The sequence below is a fragment of the Cyclopterus lumpus genome, chromosome 23 (assembly GCF_009769545.1).
Source record: "Cyclopterus lumpus isolate fCycLum1 chromosome 23, fCycLum1.pri, whole genome shotgun sequence".
Lineage (NCBI taxonomy): Eukaryota > Metazoa > Chordata > Actinopteri > Perciformes > Cyclopteridae > Cyclopterus > Cyclopterus lumpus.
The window spans coordinates 16,198,365-16,215,864 of NC_046988.1; the positions used below are offsets into that span (position 1 = coordinate 16,198,365).

General features: G+C 45.6%; 1 protein-coding gene across 1 annotated transcript in view; it reads left to right on the top strand.

Moving 5' to 3' along the window:
* ptprb (protein tyrosine phosphatase receptor type b) overlaps nt 1-17,500 on the top strand; it is a 32,969-nt gene that overhangs the window by 6,192 nt on the left and 9,277 nt on the right. Inside the window, exons 4-29 of the mRNA XM_034526503.1 lie at nt 2,285-2,404; nt 2,560-2,700; nt 2,797-3,057; nt 3,929-4,201; nt 4,443-4,559; nt 4,779-4,925; nt 5,124-5,241; nt 5,664-5,809; nt 6,842-7,108; nt 7,399-7,457; nt 7,868-8,072; nt 8,156-8,253; nt 8,659-8,824; nt 8,916-9,046; nt 9,483-9,630; nt 9,721-9,990; nt 10,082-10,257; nt 10,447-10,588; nt 11,928-12,028; nt 12,264-12,429; nt 12,511-12,792; nt 15,017-15,295; nt 15,914-16,063; nt 16,623-16,762; nt 17,155-17,297; nt 17,409-17,500. The exon at nt 17,409-17,500 is cut by the window's right edge and continues 15 nt beyond it. Of these exons, the coding sequence (XP_034382394.1) occupies nt 2,285-2,404; nt 2,560-2,700; nt 2,797-3,057; nt 3,929-4,201; nt 4,443-4,559; nt 4,779-4,925; nt 5,124-5,241; nt 5,664-5,809; nt 6,842-7,108; nt 7,399-7,457; nt 7,868-8,072; nt 8,156-8,253; nt 8,659-8,824; nt 8,916-9,046; nt 9,483-9,630; nt 9,721-9,990; nt 10,082-10,257; nt 10,447-10,588; nt 11,928-12,028; nt 12,264-12,429; nt 12,511-12,792; nt 15,017-15,295; nt 15,914-16,063; nt 16,623-16,762; nt 17,155-17,297; nt 17,409-17,500 (4,338 nt within the window). The remainder of the gene's footprint in view (nt 1-2,284; nt 2,405-2,559; nt 2,701-2,796; nt 3,058-3,928; nt 4,202-4,442; nt 4,560-4,778; nt 4,926-5,123; nt 5,242-5,663; nt 5,810-6,841; nt 7,109-7,398; nt 7,458-7,867; nt 8,073-8,155; nt 8,254-8,658; nt 8,825-8,915; nt 9,047-9,482; nt 9,631-9,720; nt 9,991-10,081; nt 10,258-10,446; nt 10,589-11,927; nt 12,029-12,263; nt 12,430-12,510; nt 12,793-15,016; nt 15,296-15,913; nt 16,064-16,622; nt 16,763-17,154; nt 17,298-17,408) is intronic.

Below are 17,500 nucleotides of genomic sequence, written 5' to 3' on the forward strand. Positions count from 1 at the left end.
CTGTCTGTCTGTCTGTGTGTGTGTGTATGTGTGTGTGTCTGTCTGTGTGTGTGTCTGTCTGTCTGTGTGTCTGTCTGTGTGTGTGTCTGTCTGTGTGTGTCTGTCTGTCTGTCTGTGTGTCTGTCTGTGTGTGTGTCTGTGTGTGTGTCTGTCTGTGTGTGTGTCTGTCTGTGTGTGTGTCTGTCTGTGTGTCTGTCTGTGTGTGTGTGTGTCTGTGTGTCTGTGTGTGTGTCTGTGTGTGTGTCTGTCTGTCTGTGTGTGTGTCTGTGTGTGTGTGTGTCTGTCTGTGTGTGTCTGTCTGTCTGTGTGTCTGTCTGTGTGTGTGTCTGTCTGTGTGTCTGTCTGTCTGTGTGTCTGTCTGTGTGTGTGTCTGTGTGTGTGTCTGTCTGTCTGTGTGTCTGTCTGTGTGTGTATGTCTGTCTGTCTGTCTGTCTGTGTGTCTGTCTGTCTGTCTGTGTGTCTGTCTGTGTGTCTGTCTGTGTGTGTGTGTGTCTGTCTGTGTGTGTCTGTCTGTGTGTGTGTCTGTCTGTGTGTCTGTGTGTCTGTCTGTGTGTGTGTCTGTGTGTGTGTGTGTGTCTGTGTGTGTGTCTGTCTGTGTGTCTGTCTGTGTGTGTGTGTGTCTGTGTGTGTGTCTGTGTGTGTGTCTGTCTGTGTGTCTGTCTGTGTGTGTGTCTGTGTGTCTGTGTGTGTGTCTGTGTGTGTGTCTGTCTGTGTGTGTATGTTGTCTCCACGCTGGTGTGCGTCCAGAACAGAAGTTGCACCCTCAGTGTGTATTTCCATCGTGTGCAGAGCTCGAGATTCAGCTATTTCCTGCTTCCATTGTTTCTTTGTTCTGTTGGAAGCTCTGGGAAAGGGTGTGTGTGTGTATGTGTGTGTATGTATGTATGTGTGTGTATGTATGTATGTGTGTGTGTGTGTGTGTGTGTGTGTGTGTATGTGTGTGTGTGTGTGTGTGTATGTATGTGTGTGTGTGTGTGTGTGTGTGTGTAGGAAATAGGGCGAGTCCCGACTGTAACCTTCTCAGAAATGCCAAACACTGGTTTTTTGTTTCTTATCTTCTGACCTTCAGGGGTCACGTCTGCAGAGGTCACGTGACCCAACAATCAAAAGTTACAAAGAGGACGCCGAAATAACTGCTAGTGATGCAGAATAGTAAAAAAAGTCTAAATTAACGTTCTCTTTGTTCTGATCTGAAGACGACAAGCAAACTTTTAAAATGCATTTGGACTGCTACGCTAACGTTAGCTTAGTGAGGCTACGCTAACGTTAGCTTAGCGAGGCTAGACTAACGTTAGCTTAGTGAGACTACGCTAATGTTAGTGTAGCGAGGATATGCTAATGTTAGCTTAGAGAGGCTACGCTAATGTTAGTTTAGTGAGTAGTGAGGCTACGCTACCGTTAGCTTAGTGAGGCTAATAATAATAAAACTGATAGAGAAAAGTAAAATAATATATTATCCCAGGAATCTTAAATAGAAAAAGATGCTATACAAAAGCAATTAAAGTAAAATGTCCTCTGGAGCCTTTAACTTGGCTCGGTTGTCATGGGATCTAAGATACAAACATTATCATGCTTCATAAATTAATAAATATAGTAAGCATACTAAACAAATGCACATAATAACATCAATAATAACATCACTGTGTGTGAAAGGAGTTCTGAGACCAGTTTGTTGGTCCCAGTCGGGCAAAGATGGCGGCGGCTGATTATATTGTTCCACCTCACGAACACGCGCAGAGAGGCATTGTGGGAAAAAAAGATCACAACACACCAACCAGGAAGCAGAAGAGAAGCAGAGGAGTGGGAGTGTCCACGGGACCCGGATCGGAGGAGAGGGACCCTCTTCCTGCTGGAAGCCTCCTGAAGAGATGAAACCTGAACAGGTCTCAGTGTAGTCCTGGTCCTCTATAGACCTCCATCAGTAACCAGACCACCAGAGAGAAGGTGGTCTGGTTCTATAGAGTTCTTCTTAAAGCTCCTCATCGGAGCCACCGGGTCGGATTCTGGTGAAAGCAGATGACGTCATGCAGGTTCACCAGAACCTCCTTCAGTTGATTTACAAGCATCGGCCTGTTTTCTGACCGTGTGTGTGTGTGTGTGTGCGTGTGTGTGTGTGTGTGTGCGTGTGTGTGTGTGTGCATGTGTGTGTGTGCGCGCGCGTGTGTGTGTGTGTGCGTGTGTGTGTGTGCGTGTGTGTGTGTGTGTGTGTGTGTGTGTGCGTGTGTGTGTGTGTGCATGTGTGTGTGTGCGCGCGCGTGTGTGTGTGTGTGTGTTGCGTCATCAGAGCCGTCAGCGGTGAGCGGCCTGTCCGTGACCTCCAGGACCTCCAGCAGCCTGGGTCTTTCCTGGCAGGCCGGCCCGGGAAGAACGCAGCGCTTCAGGCTGCAGCTGTGGGATCAAACTGGTACGTCTGAGAAGAGCCTACTGGTTGAACTGGTTAAACTGGTTTAACTGGACATGATGGAGACTTCCCCCGAGGAACTTCCTGTTCTCCAGAAGAGAAGGGACTATACCCATGGAGTCACGTGACCTCCTCTTCTTCTTCTTCTTCTTCTGCAGGTCTTGTGAGGAACGAGACGTTAGAGAGCACGGCGACGCAACACACGCTCACCGACCTGACGCCGGGGCGGCTGTTCAACATCACCATGGTGACGGAGGCCGGAGGGCTGCAGAGCAGCCAGACGACGGCCGGTCAGACAGGTAGAGAGAGAAGAAGAAGGAGGAGGAGGAGGAGGAGGAGGAGGAGGAGGAGGAGAAGGAGTAAAATAGATCTGATATCTAAATCTTCTCTCTTAGGTCCCGCCCCCGTCGGCAACCTCACCGCCGACCAGGGCAACAGCACAAGCTTGTCGTTGTCATGGCAACGGCCCGAGGGCGACCTGGACGCCCTTGTCGTCGCCCTCTCGACCAATGGGACGGCTTCTTGGAAGGCGACGCTTTTGCCGAACGAAACGGAGGTCGCCGTCGATCAGCTGACTCCCGGCTCGGCCTATCAGGTCGAGGTGACGTCCAGGAGCGGCAAGCTGACGAGCCAATCAGAATTCACCATCAGGACAGGTTGTTTTCTTTGTTTTGTTTTGTTTTTCTTTGTTTTCTTTTGTTTCCCATCTTCATCTCGTCTTCTTTTCGTCTTCTTCTCATCTTCATCTCGTCTTCTTTTCGTCTTCTTCTCATCTTCATCTCGTCTTCCTCTCGTCTTCCTCTCGTCTTCCTCTCGTCTTCATCTCATCTTCATCTCGTCTTCCTCTCGTCTTCCTCTCGTCTTCATCTCGTCTTCTTCTCGTCTTCATCTCGTCTTCTTCTCGTCTTCATCTCGTCTTCATCTCGTCTTCATCTCGTCTTCTTCTCATCTTCATCTCGTCTTCCTCTCGTCTTCATCTCGTCTTCTTCTCGTCTTCATCTCGTCTTCTTCTCATCTTCATCTCGTCTTCTTCTCGTCTTCATCTCGTCTTCTTCTCGTCTTCATCTCGTCTTCATCTCGTCTTCCTCTCGTCTTCCTCTTGTCTTCATCTCGTCTTCTTCTCATCTTCATCTCGTCTTTCTCTCGTCTTCATCTCGTCTTCTTCTCATCTTCATCTCGTCTTCCTCTTGTCTTCATCTCGTCTTCTTCTCATCTTCATCTCGACTTCCTCTCGTCTTCATCTCGTCTTCCTCTCGTCTTTATCTCGTCTTCCTCTCGTCTTCATCTCGTCTTCCTCTCGTCTTTATCTCGTCTTCATCTCGTCTTCATCTCGTCTTTATCTCGTCTTCCTCTTGTCTTCATCTCGTCTTCTTCTCATCTTCATCTCGTCTTTCTCTCGTCTTCATCTCGTCTTCCTCTCATCTTCATCTCGTCTTCCTCTCGTCTTCCTCTTGTCTTCATCTCGTCTTCATCTCGTCTTCCTCTCGTCTTCCTCTCATCTTCATCTCGTCTTTATCTCGTCTCCAGCTCCGGCGGCGGCGTCCCTCCTCTCCCTGTCTCCCTCCTCCTCTTCCTCCGGCGACCTCCTCCTCTCTTGGTCGCCCCCCGCTGGCCGATGGGAGAGCTACAGGCTGCTCCTCCTCGACGGCTCCCAGCAGTTAGTCAGCGCCGCTCTGGACCGAGAGGCCGTTGACTTCAGCTTCCCCGGGACGGGACTAACGCCTGGAAGACGGTACAGAGCCGTGCTGAGAGTGGAGAGCGGAGGACGGACGGCCGAGAGCAGCTGTGAGGGAGCAACAGGTCTGCTGAGCAAATATACAACAGAAATATATATATATATATATATACATATTACTGCAGAAATATACAACAGAAATATATATACAAATATATGTATTTACTGCAAAAATATTTCAAGATATAAAAATACAAATTACTGTGAAAATAAATACATCTACGGGGACATCACCGTCTCTGCTACTAAAATATAAAAAATATGACAAGAAACACAAAACTAAAACAAAACTCTTCCCGTCTGCAGCTCCGGCCGCCGTGTCGGATCTCCACCTCCGACACTCCGACGAGACCTCGCTCAGCGCCATGTGGAGCCACGCCCCCTCCGGGTCACGTGACAGCTACTTCCTCACCATCCGCCACGGTAATCACCGAGTAGATCAGATTTCATCTTTTCAGCCACCTGAAGCTGACAGTTATACATAAATATAGAAACATTCTTATGATAAAAAGTTCCCTTTTAAATGGAATCGTTGTGGTTCTCAATTTCCCACTTTAAACTCAAAGAATATCCAATTAAATAGAATTTTAATAATTATTTTGATCATTTCTACCTGTGTGTGTGTGTGTGTGTGTGTCGCAGGAAACGTCACCGTGGATACCCGGACGGTGGAGCCCAACATGAGGGAGTGCACGTTCAACGTGCTCACACCTGGGAGGAAGTACACCGTCACCGTGACAACCAGGAGCGGTAATCTCAACACCTCCGTGTCCCTGGAGGGGAGGACAGGTGAGAAATACATCTTACAGGTATAAATACGTCATCAAAAACACAAGATACATTAGTTCATTGTGATGTTAAAATATATTAATTAATAATAATATTATTATATTATTTCCTGTCATGTTTACAAGCAGACATTTCCAGAAAAAGGAAAATATTGAATAATAATGACAATTTTATATAATTAATATTCTGTGTGTTTAGTTCCCATGGCGCTGCGTGTCATCACTCTGAGGAGCTCGGGGGTCAGGAGCCTTCAGGCGTCGTGGGAGAAACCACCTGGAGACGTGGACTTGGTCTCGCTGACCCTGCTGCAGGACAGGTGTGTTTTAAACAACAAACACACAGACCCCTGAACGTCTCGTGAGCAGTTCGAGTACCCTTTCTACTCTGGGATGTGAGGCCAAAAATAATAATGTTCATGTTTGAAAATCTACAGAATATATAAAGAAAATATAAATAGAAAAGCATCCGAGTGATTGGAAAGATGCAGTTCCTCAAACGTCCACTTGAGGCTCCACAAGCGAGTCGATCCTCACAGACTTCATGTATAAAGCAGGCGATGCTTTAGGGCGGGTCTATACAAGGTGATTGACAGGTCTACACCAGAGAAACTCCTCCTCCTCAGTCCTTATATGGTCACTTCCTGTTCGCTGGTTGCACAAAAAACAAGATGGCGACGTGGAGCTCCATGCACGACATACCCAGGCTTTTATTTTGATAGGGTGGTGTATGTGTTCTCAGCGTGGTGATCCAGAACTACAGCGTTCCAGTCGGTTCTTCTTCTCTGCTGCTCGGCGGTTTGATTCCCGGCGCCCTCTACAGGCTGCAGGCCGCCGCCGTCAGCGGAGCCCTGCGGTCCGAAAGCACCGAGCTGGAGGCGCGGACAGGTGAGTTTAAACTAATGTTAAGTATTATTGAGTTTAAACTAATGTTATGTATTATTTAGTTATTGTTAGTTTAAACTAATGTTATGTATTATTAAGTTTAAACTAATGTTATGTATTATTAAGTTTAAACTAATGTTATGTATTATTAAGTTATTGTTAGTTTAAACTAATGTTATGTATTATTTAGTTTAAACTAATGTTATGTATTATTAAGTTATTGTTAGTTTAAAGAAACGTTTACATCGTAGGGCTGAAGGAATGTGTGTGTGTGTGTGTGTGTGTGTGTGTGTCTCAGTAAAAGTGTAATATGTGATAACATCAGAGGGTTTTTAGAACAATAGCTTAAATACAAAGAAGGACAAATGTTTGAAATGTTGCACACACAAAAAAAACGCTCCCAGTGTTCAAAGGCTTCCTGCACACACACACACACACACACACACACACACACACACACACACACACACACACACACACACACACACAAACACACACGTGCATACACACTCACACAGACACACACACACACACACACACACACACACGCGCATACACACTCACACAGACACACACACACACAAACATTCCACTTATTGTGTTCCCACATAATGTCCCAGTTATTTTCAGAACAGACTGTGTGTGTGTGTGTGTGTGTGTGTGTGTGTGTGTGTGTGTGTGTGTGTGTGTGTGTGTGTGTGTTCACCTGCTGATCAGCACTACAAAAACAAACCCGCTCCTGAGTGTCTTTTAAATCACTTCCTATTGGTCCAAGTTTCTCAAATCTGTAAATGTGTATTAAAACTATTTTAAATAAAGTTATGAGACTTTGGACAATGTTTTGTATTTTAATAATAATAAATAAATATATTTGTATTATTATAAAATACATTCTTATTTTAGTTGACAGAACTCTTTACTCTAATTTAGTATTGTTTAGTATTATCTATCAATTAAATGAAATACCCAAACTGACCTCAATGTGTTCTCTGGACTCACCTTTGACCTCTTCGACCTTTGACCTCTGACTCTCAGCCCCGGCGTCGGTCTCCGAGGTCGCGGCCTCTAACGGCGGCAGGTCGGACGTCCTGCGGGTGTCGTGGCGCCCGGCGGCCGGCGTGGTGGACGGCTACACGGTCCGCCTCCTGGACGGGACTCGAACCGTGCACGCGCTGGCCGTGTCTCGCTCCTCGCCGCCCGAGTGCTCCTTCAGCTCGCTGGTCGCCGGCCGCGTGTACTCGGTGGTCATCGTGTCGAGGAGCGGCGGCCTGGAGAACGCCACCGCGGTTCAGGCGCGCACACGTGAGGACGTTTTATTTTATTTCTCTATTTATTTTTTTATTTTTTTATTTATTTATTCATTTGTTTCTCTATCTATCTATTTATTTCTTAATCTATTTATTTGTTTATCTATTTATTAATATGTTTATTTATCTCTTTATTTATTTATTTATGTATCTATTTATTTATTTGTTTATGTATTTATTTATTTATATGTTTATTTATTTATTTATTTATATGTTTATTTATTTATGTATCTATTTATTTATTTGTTTATCTATTTATTTGTTTATTATTTATATGTTTTGTAGAACCAGTCACCGTTCAAAACCCAACAGCTGTTCACTCTGGAAGAGACGACTTCCTCAAGGTGAGTTTGTCTCTCAACTAACTTCAATACACATTTTCATTATACAATAACAATAATAGACATTAGTCTTTTATTAAAAACAAACTTGTTATGACTTTTTTTGTTATTATTTGCAGATAAACAATTAATAACAATTAATAAAAAATATCTTTTTTAGGAGTTTTTCTGAAAAGAACTTCAGTGTGTACTTTTTATATTTGTCATCGAGAAAATAGAGAAAGTTTTCATTTATTTTTCATAAATGATAATATAATATAGTAATATTAAAACATAATTATTCTTCATAACTATAATGAGAAGTATTTATTCCCAGTCAAACTGGACTCAGAAGTATTTATTCCCAGTCAAACTGGACTCAGAAGCATCTATTCCCAGTTAAACTGGACTCAGAGGCCTGGTGCTGTGTTCAGGTGTACTGGCGCCATGCAGCAGGAGACCTGGACCGCTACGTGGTCCTGATCCGGTACAACAACAGCGTCCTGCAGAACCAGAGCGTCTCCGCCGGCCACAACGAGTGCGTCTTCTCGTCGCTGTTGCCGGGCAGACTCTACACCGTCACCGTGGAAACCTGGAGTGGGGACTACGTCAGCAGCGTCTCCACCGACGGACGCACATGTGAGGATTATTAATATTGTTATAATATTTCTTCTTCTTCTTCTTCTTCTTCTTATATTTCAACGTTTTACTTTTTCCTGCAGTTCCTGCGGCTGTCGGGAATCTGTCGCTCTGCTGCGCGGGAACAGGTGAGCTGTCCGTCACCTGGAGCCCCGCCCCCGGAGACGTGGACCACTACGAGGTGTGTGAGATGTCAATTTAGGTTCCACCTTTTTATAAATGGTTTATTTTTAATTCAGATTTACTTCAGATTTTTCAGAGTTTTAGTTTCAGTTCTTCACTCAGGTTGTATTATTTACATTTAAACTGTAATTAGAAGTATTTATTACCATTAATACTGTAATTAGAAGTATTTATTAACATATAAAGAAGAAGTGTAATTATAAGTATTTATTACCATTAATACTGAAATCAGAAACATTTATTACCATTTAAATTGTAATTAGAAGTATTTATTAACATTTAAACTGTAACCATACGTATTTATTAACATATAAACTGTAATCAGAAGTATTCAAAACGCAGCTAATTAAACCTTGCTTCCTCGTCACCTTGCTTCCTCGTCACCTTGCTTCCTCGTCTCCAGGTGACGCTGCTCTTCAACGACACTCGCGTCTTCCCTCCGGTGGCGCTGGGCAGCGCGGTGCGGCGCCACCGGCTGACCTCTCTGACCCCGGGGCGCCTCTACAAGATCGTGGTGTCCACCTTCAGCGGCCCGAACCAGAGGGCGCAGTTCATCGAGGGGCGGACAGGTGAGGCCACGAGAACCGCTTTAGGTCCAGAACACCTGGAGTCCACTTGGTTTTGTTTCTTTGTCGCTGAACTCGGGCTCTCGCCCTCCAGTTCCCAGTGCGGTCGGGAACCTCCACCTGGCTCCTCAGGCCGTACTCACGGACTCTGTGGGCGGGCTGCTGGTCTCCTGGACTCCTGGAGACGGAGACCTGGACATGTACAGCGTCTCCTTGTCCACCGCGGTGAGTCCAGCCGGTTCCCTCTGACCGTAAAACACCAATATGTATTATGTACGAGTTATTATACGTGTAAAAGACTTTAAAATACTCCACGACGAGTAAAAGTCCTGATTTAAAATCGTACTTAAAAGCGCTGTTTCGTTTAGCATTTTAGCTCTTTTGTTTGTTCAGTAAGTGGAAACTTAAGGAAACAAAACGTTGTCGTCTGCGTAACTTTGAGAGGAATTGTTTCTAAAAACAGAACGAAATGATGTAAAAGAAATAACAAAAAAAAAAGGGCCCTAAGGTTGATCCCTGAGGAACTCCACATGTGATTGATGATTCCGTCAGTCAATGAAGAGGCAGCAGCTGCACAGATCGATCGATCGATCTATCGATCGATGAACAGGTGGTGAATCGATCGACTCATGTGCATCGTGATGTCACTTCCTGTCTCCAGGACGGCGGCGTCATCGAGACTCGCCCCGTCCCGAAACACGTCTCCTCCCTGGACTTCCTGGATCTGACCCCGGGCCACGCCTATGCCATCACCGTCCAATCGCTGAGCGGGAAGCTGACCAATAACAACACAGCCGTCGGCAGAACCGGTGAGGCTGATTGATCGATTTAAATTAGAGAGAAGAACTGCGTTTGATATTGATATTGATGATCTGATGGCGGTTGTGTCTGCGCTGCAGCTCCGGCCAGAGTCACAGCCCTGCAGGCGGATAACGACCAAACCACCCACAGCCTGACCGTCAGCTGGGAGAGGCCCGTGGGCGTGTACGACGGCTACAGCCTGCAGCTATTGGACGAGGCCGGCGCCCTCCTGGCCAATCGGTCGGTTTCTGCCGAGAGTCGCAGCGAGCGCTTGGAGGGTCTGACGTCGGGGAGGTGGTACGGCGTGAAGGTGACGACGCTCAGCGGCGGGGTGGCGTCGCCGAGCGTCGCCACTGAGGGACAAACCCGTGAGTCACAACGTCACGATAACACTGAGCGATCAGTTTCTGATCGGCCACGAGACTATTGATCACTAACGGTTTGGGTTCACTGCTTCAGGTCCGGCTGCAGTCGGCAATCTGAGCGCCACCTCGTCCAACACCTCGTCGCTCTCCTTCTCCTGGCGTCCTTCACATGGTCACGTCAACCTCTACGACCTGTCGCTCTACGGCGTCGCAGAGGTGACAGCCAATCACAGGCCGGAGGCCGCCGGGAGCAGGAAGGAGCATCAGCAGGTGGGACGATTCAACGTGAAATAAATATATATATAGATATAGAAGTGAAAATAGACTATTTGACAAATTTATGATGCCGCAACATTATTTTTCTTTAGTGGCGAAAACAATGCTGATATTTTGATATTATTGGATATATATATATATATATATATATATATATATGATGAATGGTGGGCTGTGCTGCAGGAGCCGGTGGAGCTCCAGAAAGTGGGTCCGGCTGCAGACGGCTGTGTTTTCTCCGGGCTGCGAGCAGGAAGTCTGTACCGACTGCAGGTGGTGAGCTGGAGCCGAGACATGAGCAGCTCCTCCTCCGTGACGGCCAGAACAGGTCAGTAAGAGACGTTGTTGTCCCTTTAAGAGCATTAAACACATTGTTGTCCCTTTAAGAGCATTAAACACATTGTTGTCCCTTTAAGAGCCTTAAGCACATTGTTGTCCCTTTAAGAGCATTAAACACATTGTTGTGACTTTATTTTAAGAGCCTTAAACACATTGTTGTGACTTTACTTTAAGAGCATTAAACACATTGTTGTCCCTTTAAGAGCATTAAACACATTGTTGTCCCTTTAAGAGCCTTAAGCACATTGTTGTCCCTTTAAGAGCATTAAACACATTGTTGTGACTTTATTTTAAGAGCATTAAACACATTGTTGTGACTTTAAGAGCATTAAACACATTGTTGTGACTTTACTTTAAGAGCCTTAAACACATTGTTGTGACTTTAAGAGCATTAAACACATTGTTGTGACTTTATTTTAAGAGCCTTAAACACATTGTTGTGACTTTACTTTAAGAGCCTTAAACACATTGTTGTGACTTTACTTTAAGAGCCTTAAACACAATGTTGTCCCTTTAAGAGCCGTAAACACATTGTTGTCACTTTAAGAGCCTTAAACACATTGTTGTCCCTTTTAGAGCCTTAAACACATTGTTGTGACTTTATTTTAAGAGCCTTAAACACATTGTTGTGACTTTACTTTAAGAGCCTTAAACAGATTGTTGTGACTTTACTTTTAGAGCCTTGAACACATTGTTGTCACTTTAAGAGCCGTAAACACATTGTTGTCACTTTAAGAGCCTTAAACACATTGTTGTCCCTTTTAGAGCATTAAACACATTGTTGTGACTTTACTTTAAGAGCCTTAAACACATTGTTGTCACTTTACTTTTAGAGCCTTAAACACATTGTTGTGACTTTATTTTAAGAGCCTTAAACACATTGTTGTGACTTTACTTTAAGAGCCTTAAACAGATTGTTGTGACTTTACTTTTAGAGCCTTAAACACATTGTTGTCACTTTAAGAGCCTTAAACACATTGTTGTCCCTTTAAGAGCCTTAAACACATTGTTGTCACTTTTAGAGCCTTAAACACATTGTTGTCCCTTTAAGAGCATTAAACACATTGTTGTCCCTTTTAGAGCCTTAAACACATTGTTGTCCCTTTAAGAGCCTTAAACACATTGTTGTCCCTTTTAGAGCCTTAAACACATTGTTGTCACTTTAAGAGCATTAAACACATTGTTGTCCCTTTTAGAGCATTAAACACATTGTTGTGACTTTACTTTAAGAGCCTTAAACACATTGTTGTCCCTTTAAAAGCCTCCGTTATCTTTTCTTTGTCTCTACATTTTCATCCATCATCATCATCTTCATCTTCATCATGCAGTCCCGTCTTCAGTGTCGTCTCTTGAGGTTCAGAGTTCAGGGCGGACGGACAGACTGTCGGTCAGCTGGCAGCACGGAGAGGGAAGCTGGAGCCGCTACGAGGTGCTCCATCCAGTTATTATTGATTATTATTGATTATTATTGATTGAGCTGGTGAGGAGACGCAGCAACACGCATTGGGACTAGTTTGTGTTTGTACTGCACTACACCTCAGAGGTACACATAGTACTTTGTACTGTATTACATCTCAGAGGTACACATAGTACTTTGTACTGTATACTTAACTGTACACGTTGAGGGTACATTGGTGCTGAATCTTGTGTCTTTGTGGTTTCAGGTGGTTCTCTACGACGGCTCCGGAGCTTCTATTGGAGCCCAGACGCTGGGGGCGGAGCACGAGAGTCACATGTTCTCAGGGCTCGTCCCTGGTAGGCTGTATCGCGCTGAGGTCATCACACACAGCGGAGAACTGACCAATAGCATCTCAGCATTCGGACGCACCGGTGAGTCAAATAGTGACGCAGTTAACGAGTAAACATCAACAGTTTACGTCAACAGTAAATGTCGTTGTTGTCCTCTTCTAGCTCCGGAGCCGCCCACCTACCTGTCAGTCAAACAAGGCCCAACCAATGACACGGTGGAGCTGTCGTGGTCTGGTCCCGCCTCCGGAGACTACGACAGCTTCAGCCTGCAGTGGACGCCTCCGGACCACCTGTCCGTCACACAGATCCACCTGACCGGCCGCGTCCTGGGCGGGATGTTTCCCGGGCGGCGGTACAACTTCACCGTCGTGACCATCGCCGGGGGCGGAGCCAGGGGCGGGCCTACCGTCCGGAGCCAGCCAATCCAGAGGAGCGTCAGGACAAGTGGGTGGAGAAACTTGTTTCCTCTCCTCTTCCCTTGTCTCCTCTCTTCTCCCCTTGTCTTCTCTCTTCTCCCCTTGTCTTCTCTCTTCTCTCCTTGTCTTCTCTCTTCTCCCCTTGTCTTCTCTCCTCTCTCCTTGTCTTCTCTCCTCTCCCCTTGTCTTCTCTCTTCTCTCCTTGTCTTCTCTCTTCTCCCCTTGTCTTCTCTCCTCTCCCCTTGTCTTCTCTCCTCTCTCCTTGTCTTCTCTCCTCTCCCCTTGTCTTCTCTCCTCTCTCCTTGTCTTCTCTCTTCTCCCCTTGTCTTCTCTCCTCTCTCCTTGTCTTCTCTCTTCTCCCCTTGTCTTCTCTCCTCTCTCCTTGTCTTCTCTCCTCTCCCCTTGTCTTCTCTCTTCTCTCCTTGTCTTCTCTCCTCTCTCCTTGTCTTCTCTCCTCTCTCCTTGTCTTCTCTCTTCTCCCCTTGTCACCTCTCCTCTCCCCTTGTCTTCTCTCCTCTCTCCTTGTCTTCTCTCTTCTCCCCTTGTTTTCTCTCCTCTCTCCTTGTCTTCTCTCCTCTCCCCTTGTCTTCTCTCCTCTCTCCTTGTCTTCTCTCCTCTCCCCTTGTCTTCTCTTCTCTCTCCTTGTCTTCTCTCCTCTCTCCTTGTCTTCTCCTCTCTCCGTGTCTTCTCTCCTCTCCCCTTGTCACCTCTCCTCTCTCCTTGTCTTCTCTCCTCTCTCCTTGTCACCTCTCCTCTCCCCTTGTCTTCTCTCCTCTTCCCTTGTCTCCTCTCTTCTCCCCTTGTCTTCTCTCCTCTCCCCTTGTCACCTCTCCTCTCTCCTTGTCTTCTCTCCTCTCTCCTTGTCACCTCTCCTCTCCCCTTGTCTTCTCTCCTCTTCCCTTGTCTTCTCTCCTCTCCCCTTGTCTTCTCTCCTCTCCCCTTGTCTTCTCTCCTCTCTCCTTGTCACCTCTCCTCTCCCCTTGTCTTCTCTCCTCTTCCCTTGTCTCCTCTCTTCTCCCCTTGTCTTCTCTCCTCTCCCCTTGTCACCTCTCCTCTCTCCTTGTCTTCTCTCCTCTCTCCTTGTCACCTCTCCTCTCCCCTTGTCTTCTCTCTTCTCCCCTTGTCTTCTCTCCTCTCTCCGTGTCTTCTCTCCTCTCCCCTTGTCACCTCTCCTCTCTCCTTGTCTTCTCTCCTCTCTCCTTGTCACCTCTCCTCTCGTCTTCTCTCCTCTCTCCTTGTCTTCTCTCTTCTCCCCTTGTCTTCTCTCCTCTCTCCTTGTCTTCTCTCCTCTCTCCTTGTCTTCTCTCCTCTCCCCTTGTCTTCTCTTCTCTCTCCTTGTCTTCTCTCCTCTCTCCTCTCTCCTTGTCTTCTCCTCTCTCCGTGTCTTCTCTCCTCTCCCCTTGTCACCTCTCCTCTCTCCTTGTCTTCTCTCCTCTCTCCTTGTCACCTCTCCTCTCCCCTTGTCTTTTCTCCTCTCCCCTTGTCGTCTCTCTCATTGTTTCCTCTATCCTCTTCTTCTCTCCTCTCCCCTTGTCACCTCTCCTCTCTCCTTGTCTTCTCTCCTCTCTCCTTGTCACCTCTCCTCTCCCCTTGTCTTCTCTCCTCTCCCCTTGTCGTCTCTCTCATTGTTTCCTCTATCCTCTTCCTGTCTCCTCTCCTCTTGTCTCCTCTTCTCCCCTCTACCTTTTTCTCCCTTTTCTCTCCCTTTGTCGTCTCTCTCCTTGTATCCTCTCCTCTTCCCTTGTCTCCTCTCTTCTCCCCTTGTCTTCTCTCCTCTCTCCTTGTCTTCTCCCCTCTACCTTTTTCTCCCTTTTCTCTCCCTTTGTCTTCTCTCTCATTGTTTCCCCTTTTTTCTCTTCCTGTCACCTCTCCTCTCTCCTTGTCTCCTGTCCTCTCCCCTTGTCTTCTCTCCTATTTCCTCTCTCCTTGTGTCCTCTCCCCTTGTTTCTTATTCTCTCCTGCGGGACATCACACATACAAAAGACAAACTGTTAAAAAACACTTTTGAAAGATTTCCTTCTTTATGAATCCCACGCGATGTAGTTTCTCTTTGTAACCACCAGATGGAGACAAAGGGTCAATGTTTCTGCTTGTTTATCTATTTTTAATCTTTTTTTAAAATCCGTTTTGTTGTATATTACATAAATTAAACACATGTTTATTCTCCTCTTTCCTTAAGTTCTCTCTCCTTGTCTCCTTTCCTCTCTTGTTGTCTCTTCTCCCCTCATCTCCTCATCTCCTTGTCTCCTCAGGTCCGTCTCCTCTGAAGTCCCTCCACTGCTTCCCTGTCTCCTCGTCCTCCCTCTCTTGCTCCTGGTCGCCTCCTCTCTCCGACTTCGACTCCTACGAGATCGAGTGCCGTCGCCACGACGACGGGGATCTGACCTCTGCTCTGCGGCTGGCGGCCGGCGTCACCGCGGTAACGCTGGACCAGCTGGAGGCGTACAGGAAGTACACGGTGACCGTAAGAGTGTCGTCACGGGGACAGACGAGTCCTCCAGAGATACACACCACAGTCACCATGATAGACCGTAAGCACACACACACACACACACACACACACACACACACACACACACACACACACACACACACACACACACACACACACACACACACACACACACACACACACACACACACACACACACACACACACACACATTCCCTCAGGCGAAGTCGTGGAGTGTTTAAATACACTTTGTGTCTCTGGCGACTCGTTCTATTTAAAATTTATTTAACTTCACCAGCAGTGGAAGAAGTACCAAGTACTTATACTGCACTATTAGTACTTATACTGCACTATTAGTACTTATACTGCACTATTAGTACTTATACTGCACAATTAGTACTTATACTGCACTATTAGTACTGCACTATTAGTACTTATACTGCACTATTAGTACTTATACTGCACAATTAGTACTTATACTGCACTATTTGCACTATTAGTACTTATACTGCACAATTAGTACTTATACTGCACTATTAGTACTTATACTGCACAATTAGTACTTATACTGCACTATTAGTACTTATACTGCACTATTAGTACTTATACTGCACTATTAGTACTTTTCCTATTCTATAAGTATTAAATAATAATGTATTTGATTGACAATCTGTTGAACCAATCGGTGTCCTTGCAGGTCCTCCGGTCCCGCCCCCGAGCGTCCGTGTCGGCGAGAGGTCGTCAAAGGTCACGTCGTCCTCCATCTTGTTCCGCTTCAACTGCTCGTGGTTCAGCGACGCCAACGGAGCCGTGCGACACTTCGCCGTCGTCGTGGCCGAGTCTGAGGGTACAAATACACACGTTTGAAATACTCTGTGTACAAGTACACGCATGACAGTTCAGATTTAACTGGAAACAAACTGTTTAAGATCATTTAAATGTTTGTATTGAAAATAAGTTTCTTGTCCTTCTGAATAACAAAAAACTTTAGAAACTAATCGATTAAAAAACAACAAATTAAACTGTAAAATGTGTTTCAGCTTTAAAGGTTTTTTGTTTAAAAAAAACATTTCAGGATAAGACAAAGTTTCGTTTTCAAAATTATTAAAAGAAAAAAATAATATATATATATATATATATATATATATAAGATGTTGAAAATACTAGCTAATTTCTTTGAGAAACTTTCAAGTTTAAAAAATGTATTTAATAAATATTTGTTTATGTTTCACTTTATTTATTTACATTACTCTTATTGCTATCGTATTTCACAATGGTGTCAATATATATATTTTTAATATTATTATATTATTTATTTTACACTTAATTGTTCTTCTATTGTTCGTTTATGTTTTTCTTCTCGACCAATGAGCTTCCTTAGTTTACTGTGAGTTTGTCTCCTTCAGCCAATGAGGTGCTGCAGCCGGAGCAGCGCCACCCGCTGCCCTCTTACCGCGACTACACCTCCAACTCCTCCGTCAGAGCCTATCAGACCGCCTACTTCTCCAGCCGCTGCCCACAGGACGCCGACACGGCCGCCGGACAGGTGGCCCACACACACACACACACACACAGACAGACACACACCAACACACACACCAACACACACACACACACACACACACACACAGACACACACCAACACACACACCAACACACACACACACACACACACACACAGACACACCAACACACCAACACACACACCAACACACACACACACCAACACACCAACACACACACACACCAACACACCAACACACCAACACACACCAACACACACACACACCAAAGACAATAATGTAATTAATTTATTTCCAAATCTGAATAAAACATTTTAATTTTAATATTAAAATATTTTGTAGTGTTTTTCTGTTTCTACACGATCGAGATTTCATTGTGTGCATCAAAATCAATCGATCAATAACAACCGATCAGGTGGTGGAGGTGAACCTGGGGGCCGGGGGGGACCGGCTGGGCGGGGCTTGCGACCGTTACCACGACGACGACGACGACCTCTACCTGAGTGATAGCTACGGCGGCTTCTGTGACGGACCTCTGAAACCCAAAACCTCCTACAGGTACACACACACACACACACACACACAGATAGATCCGTGTGTAGCTACCGAAGAGTGTATTTACTGTGTGTGTGTGTGTGTGTGTGTGTGTGTGTGTGTGTGTGTGTTCAGGCTGAGTGTGCGAGCTTTCACCAGACTGTTTGATGAAAACCACCAAGAGTTTCCTGAGCCGCTCTTCACCGACACTTACCTGTCCTCACCTC